Genomic DNA, 17023 nt, shown 5'->3' on the forward strand with positions numbered 1-17023 from the left:
TATATGTTTAGGAACGAATGCATAAGCATAAGGCAGTAAGGCTTTCGAAACTTGGAGACGACCTGTCATTTTCTGAATAGCTCTAGGCTAATTGGCAATCTCAGAGTTCTCTACATATAGCCGTCTAGTCCAAATCAGACCGAATTTTAGTAGACAAAACATAAATGTTTATTAACGAATACACAACCGATTGGTAGCCAGTTCTTTAAACTGGTAGGCTATTTGTCATTTTGGATAGTAATAAGCTGATAAGTAATCTCAGGTGGGTTTTTTTCAAAGCATTCTGACCCTAGTCAGGCCAAGCTTTTTCAGTTTGTATCTTAGAGTGGCTGAAAATTTAATCTCCTATTTGGTACTACCTTAACATGGAAACTTCTGCATAGATAGGAAGCATGGAAATTTATGCATGGGAATTAAACTGTAGCTTTATAAAGATGGCGTCTCTGAATTTTACTGGAGAGATTTTTGGTCTTTGTTTGGTAAAAAATACTTTTTTGTGACACCCAATGATAGAAACTTGCAGTTTTACGTGGCACGACCGCACTCGTTATTAAACAACGCACTAAAACTTTCAATTTTAGCCCGAATGACACCCTTTTGGAAATTATTACAATACGGTCACCCCTTTGAATAATTAAGAAAAAAAACAAGTTTTTTCAACTGAAAATAAGGAGCAACATTAAAACTTAGAACGAACAGAAATTATTACGTATGTGAGGGGGTTCACCCCCTCGTCAATACCTCGCTCTTCACGCTAAAGTTCAAATTTTGTTCCAATTCTTTAAGAATAACAAAGACCGTTTAATTAGAATAGTTAGCTCTTTTGAATGTACTAAAAAAAATTCTTGCGTAAAGAGCGAGGCATTGACTAGGGGACAAACCCCCTCATATACTTAATAAATTCTGTTTGTTTTAAGTTTAAATGTTGCTCCTTACTTTCAGTTTAATTTTTTTTTTTTTTTTTTTTTTAATTTCTGAACACTTTTAAAATAATGCTGGGAAATCCAGCGCACCCTTCATAGAAAGGTCCCTTCCCCCATGAAAACATCCTCCATGGAAAGATCCTCCCACGTAAGCCGCTCCTACCCCTCCCCCCCCCCCGACCTCTTCAGAAAAAATCCCTCCTGAAACCGTCTGTATACTTCCCAATAACCAATACTACATGTAAATAATGGATAAAGTTCATAACTTGCAGCCCCTTTCCTGGACTTTGTGGGGGATTAAGTCATCCTCAAAGACATATTTATTATATTTTCGGCTATGCTTAACAAAATGGTTATCTCAAAATTTTGATCGGGTGACTTAAGGTAAAAAATGAGCGTGCGAGGAGAGTAGGATGCCTCGTCTGGATTTGCTTGGCCCAATAGTAATTCCCATGTTATTTGCGTACAGCACGTTCCTTGGTGTCTTTCTAGAGCATGTACTTATGGATTTGGGTGGATTATGTTCCTTCCTATGCTATTTTAAGGGTTTATGGCCCCTCCCATGCTTTTCTATGGGTTTATATTCCTTCTGATGCTACTTTATGGGCTCATGTTCCCTCCCATGCTATTATAAGGGTTTTTGTTCCCTTCCATGCTATTTTAAGGGCTTATGGTTTCTCCCATATGATTTTAAGGGTTTATATTCCTTTCCATGCTATTCTATGTTCCCTCCCATGTTATTTTATGTTCCCTTCCATGCTATTCTATGTTCCCTCCCATGCTATTCTATTTCAAAGAGAGTCAGTCCTCCCTCACACAGTTTCACGTGCAAATTGCCAAAAAAATTAAGTTTTGAGGAGATTACGTTCCTTGGCATCTTTTCATGTTTTCAATCAGAAGGGTTTTTGAAAGCGCAGTGTGTACATGTGTGTAGGCATTGTTATTTAAAAAATTGGACGCTACAATCAGAATTCTTTGATTGACATTTGCAAAAAAAAGGGGTAATAGATTTGTGAATTGGCGTGTAGGTTTGACATCACCAGAAAAGTGTGAGGAAAATTTTTTGTTGGTGGGGGGGGGGGGGGCTTAAAAAGGCAAAAATGGGGTGAACAACATTGGGTTATAAGACGGTTCGTGAAAATCCCAAGGTTTTTTCTGATTTTTTGGACAATTGCCTTAACTTGAGAGTAGTTTGTTAGAAATGTGTTGTTGATAATTAAAAAATAGGATGCGAAACTCAGACAAACAAAAGGATTGTAAGAACTGATTGTCTAGTATATTTTTCATTATATTTCTCAGGTCAAGTAATATGAATAAATGTCGGAGTGGATGTTCTACCTCCCCCTGATCTAGTAATGGAAATTCTTTGTGCTCAGGGTGTTTAAAAACGTAACATTTGTTTTACTACATGAGTTATTAGACAGTTCTTTAAAATTCCAAGGTTTCTTCTGATTTTTTGGACAATTGCCTTAACTTGAGAGTAGTTTGTTAGAAATGCATCGTTGATAATTAAAAAATCGGATGATAAACTCAGACAAACAAAAGGATTGTAACACCTAAATGGCTCGTATATTTTGCATGATATTTCTAAAGTCAATTAATATGAAGAAATGTCGGAGTGTAGGTTCGACATCACCAAGCTCCTGTGAGGGAAATTCTTTTTGGTGGGGGGCTTATAAAGGCAAAAATGGGTGAACTACATGAGTTTGTAAGACGGTTCGTGACAATTCCAAGGTTTTTTCTGATTTTTTGGACAATTGCCTTAACTTGAGAGTAGTTTGTTAGAAATGCGTCCAGCAAGCACGAAGATTTTTTGGACAATTGCCTTAACTTGAGAGTAGTTTGTTAGAAATGCATCGTTGATAATTAAAAAATCGGATGCTAAACTCAGACAAACAAAAGAATTGTGACATCTGATTGGCTCGTATATTTTGCATGATATTTCTAAAGTCAATTAAGATTAAGAAATGTCGGAGTGTAGGTTCGACATCACCCGGATCGCGCCAGAGAACTGTTTTGTTGGTGGGGGGCTTAAAAAGGCAAAAATGGGTGAACGACATGAGTATATAAGACGGTTCATGAAAATCCCAAGGTTTTTTCTGATTTTTTGGACAATTGCCTTAACTTGAGAGTAGTTTGTTAGAAATGCGTCGTTGATAATTAAAAAATCGGATGCTAAACTCAGACAAACAAAAGGATTGTAACACCCGATTGGCTTGCATATTTTGCATGATATTTCTAAAGTCAGTTAAGATGAAGAAATGTCAGAGTTTAGGTTTGACATTACCAGGCACGTGCGAGGGAAATTTTTTGTTGGTGGGGGGCTTAAAAAGGCAACAAGGGGAGAACTACATGAGTTTATAAGACGGTTCCTGAAAATCCCAAGGTTTTTTCTGATTTTTTGGACTATTGCCTTAACTTGAGAGTAGTTTGTTAGAAATGCGTCGTTGATAATTAAAAAATAGGATGCTAAACTCAGACAAACAAAAGGATTGTAATACCTGATGGGCTCGCATATTTTGCATGATATTTCTAAAGTCAATTAAGATGAAGAAATGTCGGAGTGTAGGTTTGACATCACCCGGCACGAGCGAGGGAAATGTTTTTTTGGTGGGGGGCTTAAAAAGGCAAAAATGGGTGAACTACATGAGTTTATAAGACGGTTCGTGAAAATCCCAAGGTTTTTTCTGAGTTTTTGGACAATTGCCTTAACTTGAGAGTAGTTTGTTAGATATGTGTCGTTAATATTTAAAAAATCGGATGCTAAGCTCAGACAAACAAAAGGATTGTAACATCTGATTGGCTCGTATATTTTGCATGATATTTCTAACGTCATTGCATGATATTTCTAAAGTCAATTAAGATGAAGAAATGTCGGAGTGTAGGTTTGACATCACCAGGCACGTGCGGGGGAAATTTTTTTGTTGGTGGGGGGCTTAAAAAGGCAAAAATAGGAGAACTACAAGAGCGTATAAGAATGTTCTTTAAAATCCCAAGATTTTTTCTGATTTTTGGACAAGGGCCTTAACTTGTGATTAGTTTGGTAGAAGTGCGTTGGCGATAATTAAAAAACCTTATTCTAAACTCAGACAAACAAAAGATTTTTATCACATTATTGTCTCGTATATTTTTATTGATATTACTAAATTCAATTAATATTAAGATATGTCGGAGTGTAGTAGTGAACTCCCCAGGCACGTGCGAAGGAAATTTTTTGTTGGCGGGGGGCTTAAAAAGGCAAAAATGGGTGAACTACATGAGTTTATAAGACGGTTCGTGAAAATCTCAAGGTTAGTTCTGATTTTTTGGACAATTTCCTTAACTTGAGAGTAGTTTGATATAAATGCATTGTTGATAATTAATAAATAAAATGCAAAAATGAGACAAACAGAAGTATTGTAACACCTGAATATCTAGTTTAGTTTGGAATATATATATAAAGTCAATTAAGATGAAGAAATGTCGGAGTGTAGGTTTTACATCACCAGGCACGTGCGGGGAAAATTTTTTGTTTGTGGGGGGCTTAAAAAGGCAAAAATGGTTGAACTACATGAGTTTATAAGACGGTTCGTGAAAATCCCAAGGTTTTTTCTGATTTTTCTTTTCGTTGAAATGCAAGAGTTGGAATATTTCAGTAGTGTTTTGTTGTGCTTTACCTTGTCACAGTTACATTCTCTTGATTTTTCAAAGTTCATTTTGGATTTTTTACTTGAAATGCAAGAATTGGAATATTTCAGTAGTGTCTTGTCGTGGTTTACCTTGTCACAGTTACATTCTCATGATTTTTCAAAGTTCATTTTGGATTTCTTTCGTTGAAATGCAAGAGTTGGAATATTTCAGTAGTGACTTGTTGTGCTTTACCTTGTCACAGTTACATTATCTTGATTTTTCAAAGTTAATTTTGGATTTCTTCCTTGAAATGCAAGAGTTGGAATATTTCAGTAGTGTCTTGTCGTGGTTTACCTTGTCACAGTTACATTCTCTTGATTTTTCGAAGTTCATTTTGAATTTCTTTCGTGAAATGCAAGAGTTGGAGTATTTCAGTAGTGTTTCGTCATGGTTTACCTTGTCACAGTTACATTCTCTTAATTTTTCAAAGTTCATTTTGGATTTCTTTCCTTGAAATGCAGGAGTTGGAATATTTCAGTAGTGTTTTGTTGTGCTTTACCTTGTCACAGTTACATTCTGTTGATTTTCATAGTTCATTTTGAATTTCTTTCATTGAAATGCAAGAGTTGGAATATTTCAGTAGTGTTTTGTTGTGCTTTACCTTGTCACAGTTACATTCTCTTAATTTTTCAATGTTAATTTTGAATTTCTGTCGTGAAATGCAAGAGTTGGAATATTTCAGTAGTGTTTTGTCGTGGTTTACCATGTCACAGTTACATTCTCTTGATTTTTCAAAGTTCATTTTGAATTTCTTTCGTGAAATGCACGAGTTGGAATGCTTCGGTAGTGTTTTGTCGTGGTTTAACTTGTCACAGTTACATTCTCTTGATTTTTCAAAGTTCATTTTGGATTCCTTTCCTTGAAATGCAAGAGTTGGAATATTTCAGTACTGTTTTGTTGTGCTTTACCTTGTCACAGTTACATTCTGTTGATTTTCCAAGTTCATTTTGAATTTCTTTCGTTGAAATGAAAAAGTTGGAATAATTCAGTAGTGTTTTGTTGTGCTTTACCTTGTCACAGTTACATTCTCTTGATTTTTCAAAGTTAATTTTTAATTTTTTTAGTGAAATGCAAGAGTTGGAATATTTCAGTAGTGTTTTGTCATGGTTTACGTTGTCACAGTTACATTCTCTTGATTTTACCAAGTTCATTTTGAATTTCTTTCGTGAAATGCAAGAGTTGGAATGCTTCGGTAGTGTTTTGTCGTGGTTTACCTTGTCACAGTTACATTCTCTTGATTTTTCAAAGTTCATTTTGAACTTCTTTCGTGAAATGCAAGAATTGGAATATTTCAGTAGTGTTTTATCGTGGTTTACATTGTCACAGTTCATCTTCTGATTTAATACATGCAATAAACTGGCTAGTGTCGATAACCGGACAATTCATTTTTTCTCTTTTTTATCAAAAACAATTTTCAATGTCTCCAAGGCAGAGCAATTTCTTCATAAATTCCACTATTTAATGCCCACCTCCGGCACACAGAGACAACACACACAAAGAGTCTCTTGGATACACAATACAGAAATTTAATTCAGGAAATTTTTTTGTGTGTGCTGTCTCTGTGTGCCGGAGGTGGGCATTAAATAGTGGAATTTATGAAGAAATTGCTCTGCCTTGGAGACATTGTGATAAAAAAGAGAAAAAATGAATTTTCTGGTTATCGACACTAGCCAGTTTATTGCATGTATTAAATCAGAAGATGAACTGTGACAATGTAAACCACGATAAAACACTACTGAAATATTCCAATTCTTGCATTTCACGACAGAAAGTCAAAATGAACTTTGAAAAATCAAGAGAATGTAACTGTGACTAGGTAAACCATGGCAAAACACTACTGAAATATTCCAACTCTTGCATTTCAACGCAAGAAATCCAAAATGAACTTTGAAAAATCAAGAGAATGTAACTGTGACAAGGTAAAGCACAACAAAACACTACTGAAATTTTCCAACTGTTGCATTTCAAGGAAAGAAATCCAAAATTAACTTTGAAAAATCAAGAGAATGCCACTGTGACAAGGTAAACCACGACAAAACACTACCGAAGCATTCCAACTCTTGCATTTCACGAAAGAAATTCAAAAATGAAGTTTGAAAAATCAAGAGAATGTAACTGTGACATAGTAAACCACGACAAAACACTACTGAAATATTCCAACTCTTACATTTCAACGAAAGAAATTAAAACTGATCTTTGAAAAATCAAGAGGATGTAACTATGACAAGGTAAAGCACAACAAAACACTACTTAAATATTCCAACTCTTGCATTTCGATGAAAGAAATACAAAATGAACTTTGAAAATCAACAGAATGTAACTGTGACAAGGTAAAGCACAACAAGAAACTACTGAAATATTCCAACTCTTGCATTTCAACGAAAGAAATTCAAAATGAACTTTGGAAAATCATGAGATTGTAACTATGACAAGGTAAACCACGACAAAACACTACTGAAATATTCCAACTCTTGTATTTCACGAAAGAAATTCAAAATGAACTTTGAAAAATCAAGAGAATGTAACTGTGACAAGGTAAAGCACAACAAAACACTACTGAAATATTCCAACTCTTGCATTTCAAGGAAAGAAATCCAAAATTAACTTTGAAAAATCAAGAGAATGCCACTGTGACAAGGTAAACCACGACAAAACACTACCGAATCATTCCAACTCTTGCATTTCACGAAAGAAATTCAAAAATGAACTTTGAAAAATCAAGAGAATGTAACTGTGACATATTAAACCACGACAAAACACTACTTAAATATTCCAACTCTTGCATTTCACGAAAGAAATTCAAAATGAACTTTGAAAAATTAAGAGAATGTAACTCTGACAAGGTAAAGCACAACAAAACACTACTGAAATATTCCAACTCTTGCATTTCGATGAAAGAAATTCAAAATGAACTTTGAAAATCAACAGAATGTAACTGTGACAAGGTAAAGCACAACAAAAAACTACTGAAATATTCCAACTCTTGCATTTCAACGAAAGAAATTCAAAATGAACTTTGAAAAATTAAGAGAATGTAACTGTGACAAGGTAAACCATGACAAAACACTACTGAATTATTCCAACTCTTGCAATTCTATTATAGAAAACCAAAATGAAATTAGAAAAATCAATAGAATGTAACTGTGACAATGCAAACCACAGCAAAAAACTACTGAAATATTCCAGCTCTTGCATTTCAAAGAAAGAAATCCAAAAATGAATTTTGAAAAATCATGAGAATGTAACTGTGACAGGGTAAACCACGACAAAACACTACTGATATATTCCAACTCTTGCATTTCAAAGAAAGAAATCCAAAATGCACGACAAAACACTACTGAAATATTACAACTCTTGCATTTCAAATAAAGAAATCCAAAATGAACTTTGAAAAATCAAGAGAATGTAACTGTGACAAGGTAAACCACGACAAAACACTACCGAAGCATTCCAACTCTTGCATTTCATGAAAAAAAATTCAAAATGAACTTTGAAAAATCAATAGAATGTAACTGTGACATGGTAAACCACGACTAAACACTACTGAAATATCCCAACTCTTGCGTTTCACGAAGGAAAATAAAAATGAATTTTGAAAAATTAAGAGAATGTAACTGTGACAAGGTAAAGCACAACGAAACACTACTGAAATATTCCAACTCTTGCATTTCAACGAAAGCTATTCAAAATGAACTTTGAAAAATCTAGAGAATGTTACTGTGACAAGGTAAAGAACAACAAAACACTACTGAAATATTCCAACTCTTGCATTTCACGAAAGATATTCAAAATGAACTTTTAAAATTCAATAGAATGTAACTGTGACAAGGTAAAGGACAACAAAACATTACTGAAATATTCCAACTCTTGCATTTCAAAGAAAGAAGTCCAAAATGAACTTTGAAAAATCAAGAGAATGTAACTGTGACAAGGTAAACTACGACAAAACACTACCGAAGCATTCCAACTCTTGCATTTCACGAAACAAATTCAAAATGAACTTTGAAAAATCAAGAAAATGTAACTGTGACATGGTAAACCACGACAAAACACTACTGAAATATTCCAACTCTTGCATTTCACGAAAGAAATTCAAAATGAACTTTGAAAAATTAAGAGAATATAACTGTGACAGGGTAAACCACAACAAAACACTACTGAAATATTCCAACTCTTGCATTTCAACGAAAGATATTCAAAATAAACTATTAAAATCAACAGAATGTAACTGTGACAAGGTAAAGCACAACAAAACACTACTGAAATATTCCAACTCTTGCATTTCAACGAAAGAAATTCAAAATGAACTTTAAAAAATTAAGAGAATGTAACTGTGACAAGGTAAACGATGACGAAACACTACTGAAATATTCCAACTCTTGCATTTCAACGAAAGAAATTCAAAATGAACTTTGAAAAATCAAGAGAATGTAACTGTGACAAGGTAAACCATAGCAAAACACTACTGAAATATTCCAACTCTTGCATTTTAACGTAAGAAATCCAAAAATGAATTTTGAAAAATCATGAGAATGTAACTGTGACAAGGTAAACCACGACAAAACACTACTGATATATTACAACTCTTGCATTTCAAGGAAAGAAATCCAAAATGAACTATGAAAAATCAAGAGAATGTAACTGTGACAAGGTAAACCACGACAAAACACTACTGAAATATTCCAACTCTTGCATTTCAAGGAAAGAAATCCAAAATGAACTTTTAAAAATCAAGAGAATATAACTGTGACAAGGTTAACCACGACAAAATACTACTGAAATTTTCCAACTCTTGCATTTCACGAAAGAAATACAAAATAAACTTAGAAAAATTAAGAGAATATAACTGTGACAAGGTAAAGCACAATAAGACACTACTGAAATATTCCAACTCTTTCATTTCAACGAAAGAAATCCAAAATGAACTTTGAAAAATCAAGAGAATGTAACTGTGACAAGGTAAACCACGACAAGACACTACTGAAATATTCCAACTCTTGCATTTCAAGGAAGAAATCCAAAATGAACTTTGAAAAATCAAGAGAATGTAACTGTGACAAGGTAAAGCACAACAGAACACTACTGAAATATTCCAACTCTTGCATTTCAACAAAAAAAAAATCAGAAAAAACCTTGGGATTTTCACAAACCGTCTTATAAACTCATGTAGTTCACCCATTTTTGCCTTTTTAAGCCCCCCACCAACAAAAAATTTCCCTCGCACGTGCCTGGTGATGTCAAACCTAAACTCCGACATTTCTTCATCTTAATTGACTTTAGAAATATCATGCAAAATATACGAGCCAATAGGCGTTACAATCCTTTTGTTTGTCTGAGTTTAGCATCAGATTTTTTATGATCAACGACGCATTTCTAGCAAACTACTCTCAAGTTAAGGCAATTGTCCAAAAAATCAGAAAAAACCTTGGGATTTTCAGGAACCGTCTTATAAACTGATGTAGTTCACCTATTTTTGCCATTTTAAGCCCCCCACCTACAAAAAATTTCCCTCGCACGTGCCTGGTGATGTCAAACCTACACTCCGACATTTCTTCATCTTAATTGACTTTGGAAATATCATGCAAAATATACGAGCCAATCAGGTGTTACAATTTTTTTGTTTGTCTGAGTTTAGCATCTGATTTTTTAATTATCAACGACGCATTTCTAACAAACTACTCTCAAGTTAAGGAAATTGTCCAAAAAATCAGAAAAAACCTTGGGATTTTTACGAACCGTCTTATAAACTCATGTAGTTCACCCATTTTTGTCTTTTTAAGCCCCCCACCAACAAAAAATTTCCCTCGCACATGCCTGGTGATGTCAAACCTACACTCCGACATTTCTTCATCTTAATTGACTTTAGAAATATCTGGCAAAATATACGAGCCAATCAGGTGTTACAATCCTTTTGTTTGTCTGAGTTTAGCATCCGATTATTTAATTATCAACGACGCATTTCTAACAAACTACTCTCAAGTTAAGGCAATTGTCCAAAAAATCAGAAAAAACCTTGATATTTTAACGAATCGTTTTATAAACTCATCTAGTTTACCCATTTTTGCCTTTTTACGTCCCCACCCAACAAAAATTCCCTTACCCGAGCCTGCTGATGTCGAACCTACGCTCCGAAATTTCTTCATCTTAATTAACCTTAGAAATATCATGAAAAATATAAAACCCATTTAGATGTTGCAATATTTTTGTTTTTCTGAGTTTAGCATTCGAGTTTTTAATTATCAACGACGCATTTCTAACAAACTACTCTCAAGTTAAGGTAATTGTCCAAAAAATCAGAAAAAACCTTGGGATGTTCATGAACCGTCTTATAAACTCATGTAGTTCACCTATTTTGCCTTTTTAAGCCCCCCACCAACAAACAATTTCCCTCGCACGTGCCTGGTGATGTCAAACCTACGCTCCGACATTTCTTCATCTTAATTGACTTTAGAAATATCATGCAAAATATACGAGCCAATCAGGTGTTACAATCCTTTTGTTTGTCTGAGTTTAGCATCCGATTTTTTAATTATCAACGATGCATTTCTAACAAACTACTCTCAAGTTAAGGCAATTGTCCAAAAAATCTTCGTGCTTGCTGGACGCATTTCTAACAAACTACTCTCAAGTTAAGGCAATTGTCCAAAAAGTCAGAAAAAACCTTGGGATTTTCACGAACCGTCTTATAAACTCATGTAGTTCACCCATTTTTGCCTTTTTAAGCCCCCCACCAAGAAAAAATTTCCCTCGCACGTGCCTGGTGATGTCAAACCTACACTCCGACATTTCTTCATCTTAATTGACTTTAGAAATATCATGCAATATATACGAGCCAATCAGGTGTTACAATTTTTTTTTTTGTCTGAGTTTAGCATCCGATTTTTTAATTATCAACGACGCATTTATAACAAACTACTCTCTATTTAAGGGAATTGTCCATAAAATAAGAAAAAACCTTTGGATTTTCACGAACCGTCGTATAAACTCATGTATTTCACCCATTATGGTCATTTTCAGTCCCCCACCAACAAAAAAGTTCCCTCGCACGTGCCTGGTGATGTCAAACCTACACTCCGACATTTCTTCATCTTAATTGACTTTAGAAATATCATGCAAAATATACGAGCCAATCAGGTGATACAATCCTTTTTTTGTCTGAGTTTAGCATCCGATTTTTTAATTATCAACGACGCATTTCTAACAAACTACTCTCAAGTTAAGGCAATTGTCCAAAAAATCATAAAAAACCTTGGAATTTTAACGAACCGTCTTAAAAACTCATGTAGTTCACCCATTTTTGCGTTTTTAAGCCCCCCCACAAACAAAGAATTTCCCTCGCACTTTCCTGGTGATGTCAAACCTACACTCCGACATTTCTTCATCTTAATGGACTTTAGAAATATCATGCAAAATATTCAACCCAATCAGGTGTTACGATCTTTTTGTTTGTCTGAGTTTAGCATCCGATTTTTTAATTATCAACGACGCATTTCTAACAAACTACTCTCAAGTTAAGGCAATTGTCCAAAAAATCAGAAAAAACCTTGGGATTTTAACGAACCGTCTTATAAACTCATGTAGTTTACCTATTTTGCCTTTTCCACCCCCCCACCAACAAAAAATTTACCTCGCACGTTACTGGTGATGTAAAACCTACACTATGAAATGTCTTCATCTTAATGAACTTTAAAAATATCATGCATAATATACGAGGCAATCTGATGTTACAATCCTTTTGTTTGTGTGAGTTTAGCGTCCGATTTTTTATTTATCAACGACGCATTTCTAAAAAACTACTCTCAAGTTAAGGCAATTGTCCAAAAAATCTTCGTGCTTGCTGGACGCATTTCTAACAAACTACTCTCAAGTTAAGGCAATTGTCCAAAAAATCAGAAAAAACCTTGGGATTTTCACGAACCGTCTTATAAACTCATGTAGTTCATCCATTTTTGCCTTATTAAGCCCACCACCAACAAAAAAGTTCCGTCGCACGTGCCTGGTGATTTCAAAACTACACTCCGACATTTCTTCATCCTAATTGACTTTAGAAATATCATCCAAAATATACGATCAAATCAGGTGTTACAATCTTTTTGTTTGTCTGAGTTTAGCATCTGATTTTTTAATTATCAACGACGCATTTCTAACAAACTACTCTCAAGTTATGGCAATTGTCCAAAAAATCAGAAAAAACCTTGTGATATTCACGAACCGTCTTATAAACTAATGTAGTTCACCAATTTTTACCTTTTTAAGGCCCCACCAAAGTAAAATTTCACTTTCACGTGCATGGCGATATCAAACCTATACTCCGATTCACAAATACATTACCCCTTTTTTTGCAAATTTCAATAAAAGAATTCTGATTGTAGCGTCCAATTTTTTAAACAACAATGCCTACACACATGTACACACTGTGCTTTCAAAAACCCATCTGATTGAAAACATGAAAAGGTGCCAAGGAACGTAATCTCCTCAAAACTTAATTTTTTTGGCAATTTGCACGTGAAACTGTGTGAGGGAGGACTGACTCTCTTTGAAATAGAATAGCATTGGAGGGAACATAGAATAGCATGGAAGGGAACATAAGCCCTTAAAATAGCATGGGAGGGAATATAGAATAGCATGGAAGGGAACATAAACCCTTAAAATGGCATGGGAGGGAACATAAGCCCTTAGAATAGCATGCGAGGGAATATAATCCCTTAGAATAGCATGGGAGGGAACATAAGCCCATAAAATAGCATCAGAAGGAACGTAAGCTCTTAAAAAAGCATGGGAGGGACCATAACCTCTTATGATAGCAGGGGAGGGAACATAATCCAACCAAATCCATAAGTACATGCTCTGGAAAGACACCAAGGAACTTGCTGTACGCAAATAGCATAGGAATTGCTATTGGGCCAAGCAAATCCAGACGAGGCATCCTACTGAGGAGGCTTAGTTGCTATCCATTTTTGGTCACTTAAAAACGGCACTAGAACTTTTAATTTCCGTTCGAATAAGCATTTTCGTGATATTCTAGGACCATTGGATTGATACGATCACCCATAGGAATAAAAACACACAAAAAAAAAAACAAATAAAAACGCATCCATGATCTTTCTTCTGGCAAAAATACAAAATTCCACAAATTTGCAGATAGGATCTTGAAACCTCTACAATAGGGTTTTCTGATTCGCTAAATCTGATGGTTTGATTTTCATTAAGAATTTGTCACTTTTAGGGGGTGTTTCTCCCTTTTCTCGAGAATAAGGCAATTTTTTCAGGCTCGTTACTTTTGATTGGTAAGACTAAACTTGATGAAACTTACATATTTGATATCAGCATAAAAATTCGATTATTTTGATTTATCTGCTAGTATCAAAATTCCATTTCTTAGAGTTTCGATTACTATTGAGCTGGGTTGCTCCTTACTTACAGTTCGCTACCACGAATTGTTTGACAAATAAACACGTGCCTGCAACTGCAACCAGTCTTCTCGGAAAATGCACAATCTTGTATTTTTGCAAATAGGCGCTTAAAACTTCCAAATGAATATGATGAATTTGTAGAAATGTGTAAAGAGAAATAAACGAGCATAATTGCGCAGAATTAATTTTGGCAGTGTTTTTTTTTTTGCTTTGAGTTATCTGAGTTCTTTCAGATAAAATACTTAGAAAAAAAACATAACCTGCTGAATTTGACTTTTTTGCCTAATTCTAAGAAAAACAACTTAACTAAAGGAAGTCATACATGAAACAGAGGTAATACACTCAAACCAAACTTAAAAGTATTTAGGCCTACCTAATAAATACAGCACATGAAATTAAAGGCATGTTTCGGGTTTACTCACTAATAATATGCAAAGCATTGGTCCTTGTAGAATCCAAAAGCAAGGATGATCGTGGTATCCCCACCAGCACCTAAGTATAAAATTTAGATATAAAATATAAAACATAAAATTCAGGAAATATAAATATAAAATTCAGATTATAAAAATAAAGAACTAGAACTTCTGATCAGAGAATTGAGGATGCATTCAAAATACTGTTGCTCTGCTTTGCTGATTTTTCTTCTTAAATTTGCCTTGGGGCCGATGAAACATTTATCAATAATGGTCATTGGATATCTCAGATTTAAACTAGAATATGATTGATCATAATCAATTTTGGTTAGAATTGGGAGGATTGATGATAATTAATTCAACCAAGAGCCATGCGAAATAAATCCCTGTTTTGTGTTTAGGATATCCGGAATGTTATATTAAAAATATACAGTGATAAACATCAAAAAAGATTATTTAACTAAAAGTAATTGACGATAATGAAACTTAAAGAGGTCAAAAACTTTTTGTAGATGTGGAGGCTACTGCCCACCTCAATACCCAGTATTTTGGAAACGTTTGAACTATTTCTTGATATTCTCATAATAAACATACGAAACTAAAAGAGGAAATAATAAATGAAAAATAAATAAAAAAAAGGTGGGAAAACGAAGATTTTGTCACCCAGTGGCAAAATATGAAGACAAAGAACAAGAAAATAACAAGAAAAAAAAAACAGAAATCTAACCTTTTGAAGTTTACCCGACAAAAAGCGAACAGACACTGAATAAAAAACCAGGCAGGAATCAATGAAAAAAGGATTTACCAAAGAGACTGAGCAAGAATATTTTGCCTTGCAATAGTTTTAGCTCGTCTGCAATTTCTTTTTTCGTTAGATATGCAAATAGGTTCTCTTAAATCTGACTGGGCGAAAATATTAATTGAGTCTTTTAATATTAAATTGTTATATATTGGGCTTAATGAAATGCCTCCGGTGTCTCTATTTATAGCCAAATTTCTGTTTATATATATATTTTTTTTGATCTCAATTGCCTCTTTAAAAGATTGTGGTAGGCCATTTACAGTAGATATAAAAGCTTCCTCCTCAAAAATTACCAAATGTGTAGGATTTTCAAAGATATGCAGGGCCAAGGTGGAATCAAAGTTGGCATTTTTATTTTCAAAAATAAGGGACTTATCTATTGAAATTTTGTGTTCATGCAAACGTTCACCTAGTTGTTGATGGGTCCTACCAATTAAAAATTTCCCACATGAGCACAGGACTCTGTAGACACCATTACCCAGTACATGGTCAGTATTATCTTTTCCTGAGTTGAAAAAATCTTCAACTTTTTGTTCACTTTTGAAAGGAACAGAGAGATTGTGTTTATATAAAATTTTTCCAAGTTTATCGCAGTTTTTATCCAATTTATCCAAGTTTTTCTAAGTTTTTAAGTTTTGAGATGTATGGTAAAGTGCTGAAAGTTTTGTTTCTCAATTTCCGGAATAACTGAATCAAGGGAGACGGGCTCCCTATTTTCTTGTTTTATCTTTCTCAATCGTCTATCTTTGATATTTTCAATAAGATTTATTGGTATCAATAAGACAATTGCAGAATAGAATATCTACGAGAAATGTAGATACCGATCATTATGGGTTGGCTTTCTGTATATAGAAAATTCAAGGCTAGGAGTATTTTTTATAATCAAAACATCCATGAAAGGTATCTTTCCTGGGCAAAAATTAATTTTTTTGTCCACCTCAAATTTAAGAGAACCTGTTTGCATACCTAATGAAAACCGAAATTGCAGACGAATTAAAACGATGGCAAGGCAAAACATTCTTGCTCAATCTCTTTGGTAAATCCTTTTTTCATTGATTCCTGCCTGTTTTTTTATTCAGTGTCTGTTCACTTTTTGTCGGGTAAATTTCAAGAGGTTATATTTCTGTTGTTTTTTTTTTTTTTTTTTTTTTTAGCACTGAGGACGACTTGGTGGAGGTCCTTGTCGAAATATTTGCTTGTCCTTCGTCTTCATGTTTTGCCACTGGCTGACAAAATCCTCGTTTTCTCACCTTTTTTATTTTATTTTCCATTTATTGTTTCCTTTCCTCTCTTAGTTTCACGTGTCATGTATAGTCAGTGTGGTCTTAGAATGTATCTCATAATGAACAATCTAGCATATAAACAATGTGATAAAAATCTTGAATATGTCATCGCAATGCGTTGACAATAAAAAAGCTTATGTATCCGCATTCGCTTAAACCGAGTCAAATATTCTAAAAAGGTACTGCTAAATTAAGTACTCGGAAATACCAGTTTGTTATATTTTTCCACTCTAAAATTCGTTTAGAAAAGTATTGGCTTGACTTTGAACTAAATAAGGGAGCTCACGCATAGAATAATTTAAATTTAAAGCAGATTTTCATTTGAAAAAAAACTTGTTTTTTATTTAATTTTATACCAATATCAGAATACTGCAGTAAAATTAATTGTCTTGGCGCAGTCGTTCTACGACCCAAAGATATTGTTCACTAGTGGTGTGTTACTTTCTTCGATGCAACTTTGAGGATTTCAACCCAGCAGTAAGTAGAAGTAAAATAAAATAAATAAAAAGCAAATAAAGTG

At 34.1% G+C, this 17023-nt stretch overlaps 1 protein-coding gene across 1 annotated transcript in view; it reads right to left on the reverse strand.

The window, feature by feature from the left end:
- Positions 1-17023, reverse strand: part of LOC148951257 (PDF receptor-like) — a 175228-nt gene that overhangs the window by 83515 nt on the left and 74690 nt on the right. Inside the window, exon 5 of the mRNA XM_089091041.1 lies at positions 14428-14497. Within this exon, the coding sequence (XP_088947167.1) occupies positions 14428-14497 (70 nt within the window). The remainder of the gene's footprint in view (positions 1-14427; positions 14498-17023) is intronic.

The sequence above is a fragment of the Artemia sp. Qi Xiang Cuo genome, chromosome 6 (genome assembly GCF_049724085.1).
Source record: "Artemia sp. Qi Xiang Cuo chromosome 6, ASM4972408v1, whole genome shotgun sequence".
NCBI lineage: Eukaryota > Metazoa > Arthropoda > Branchiopoda > Anostraca > Artemiidae > Artemia > Artemia sp. Qi Xiang Cuo.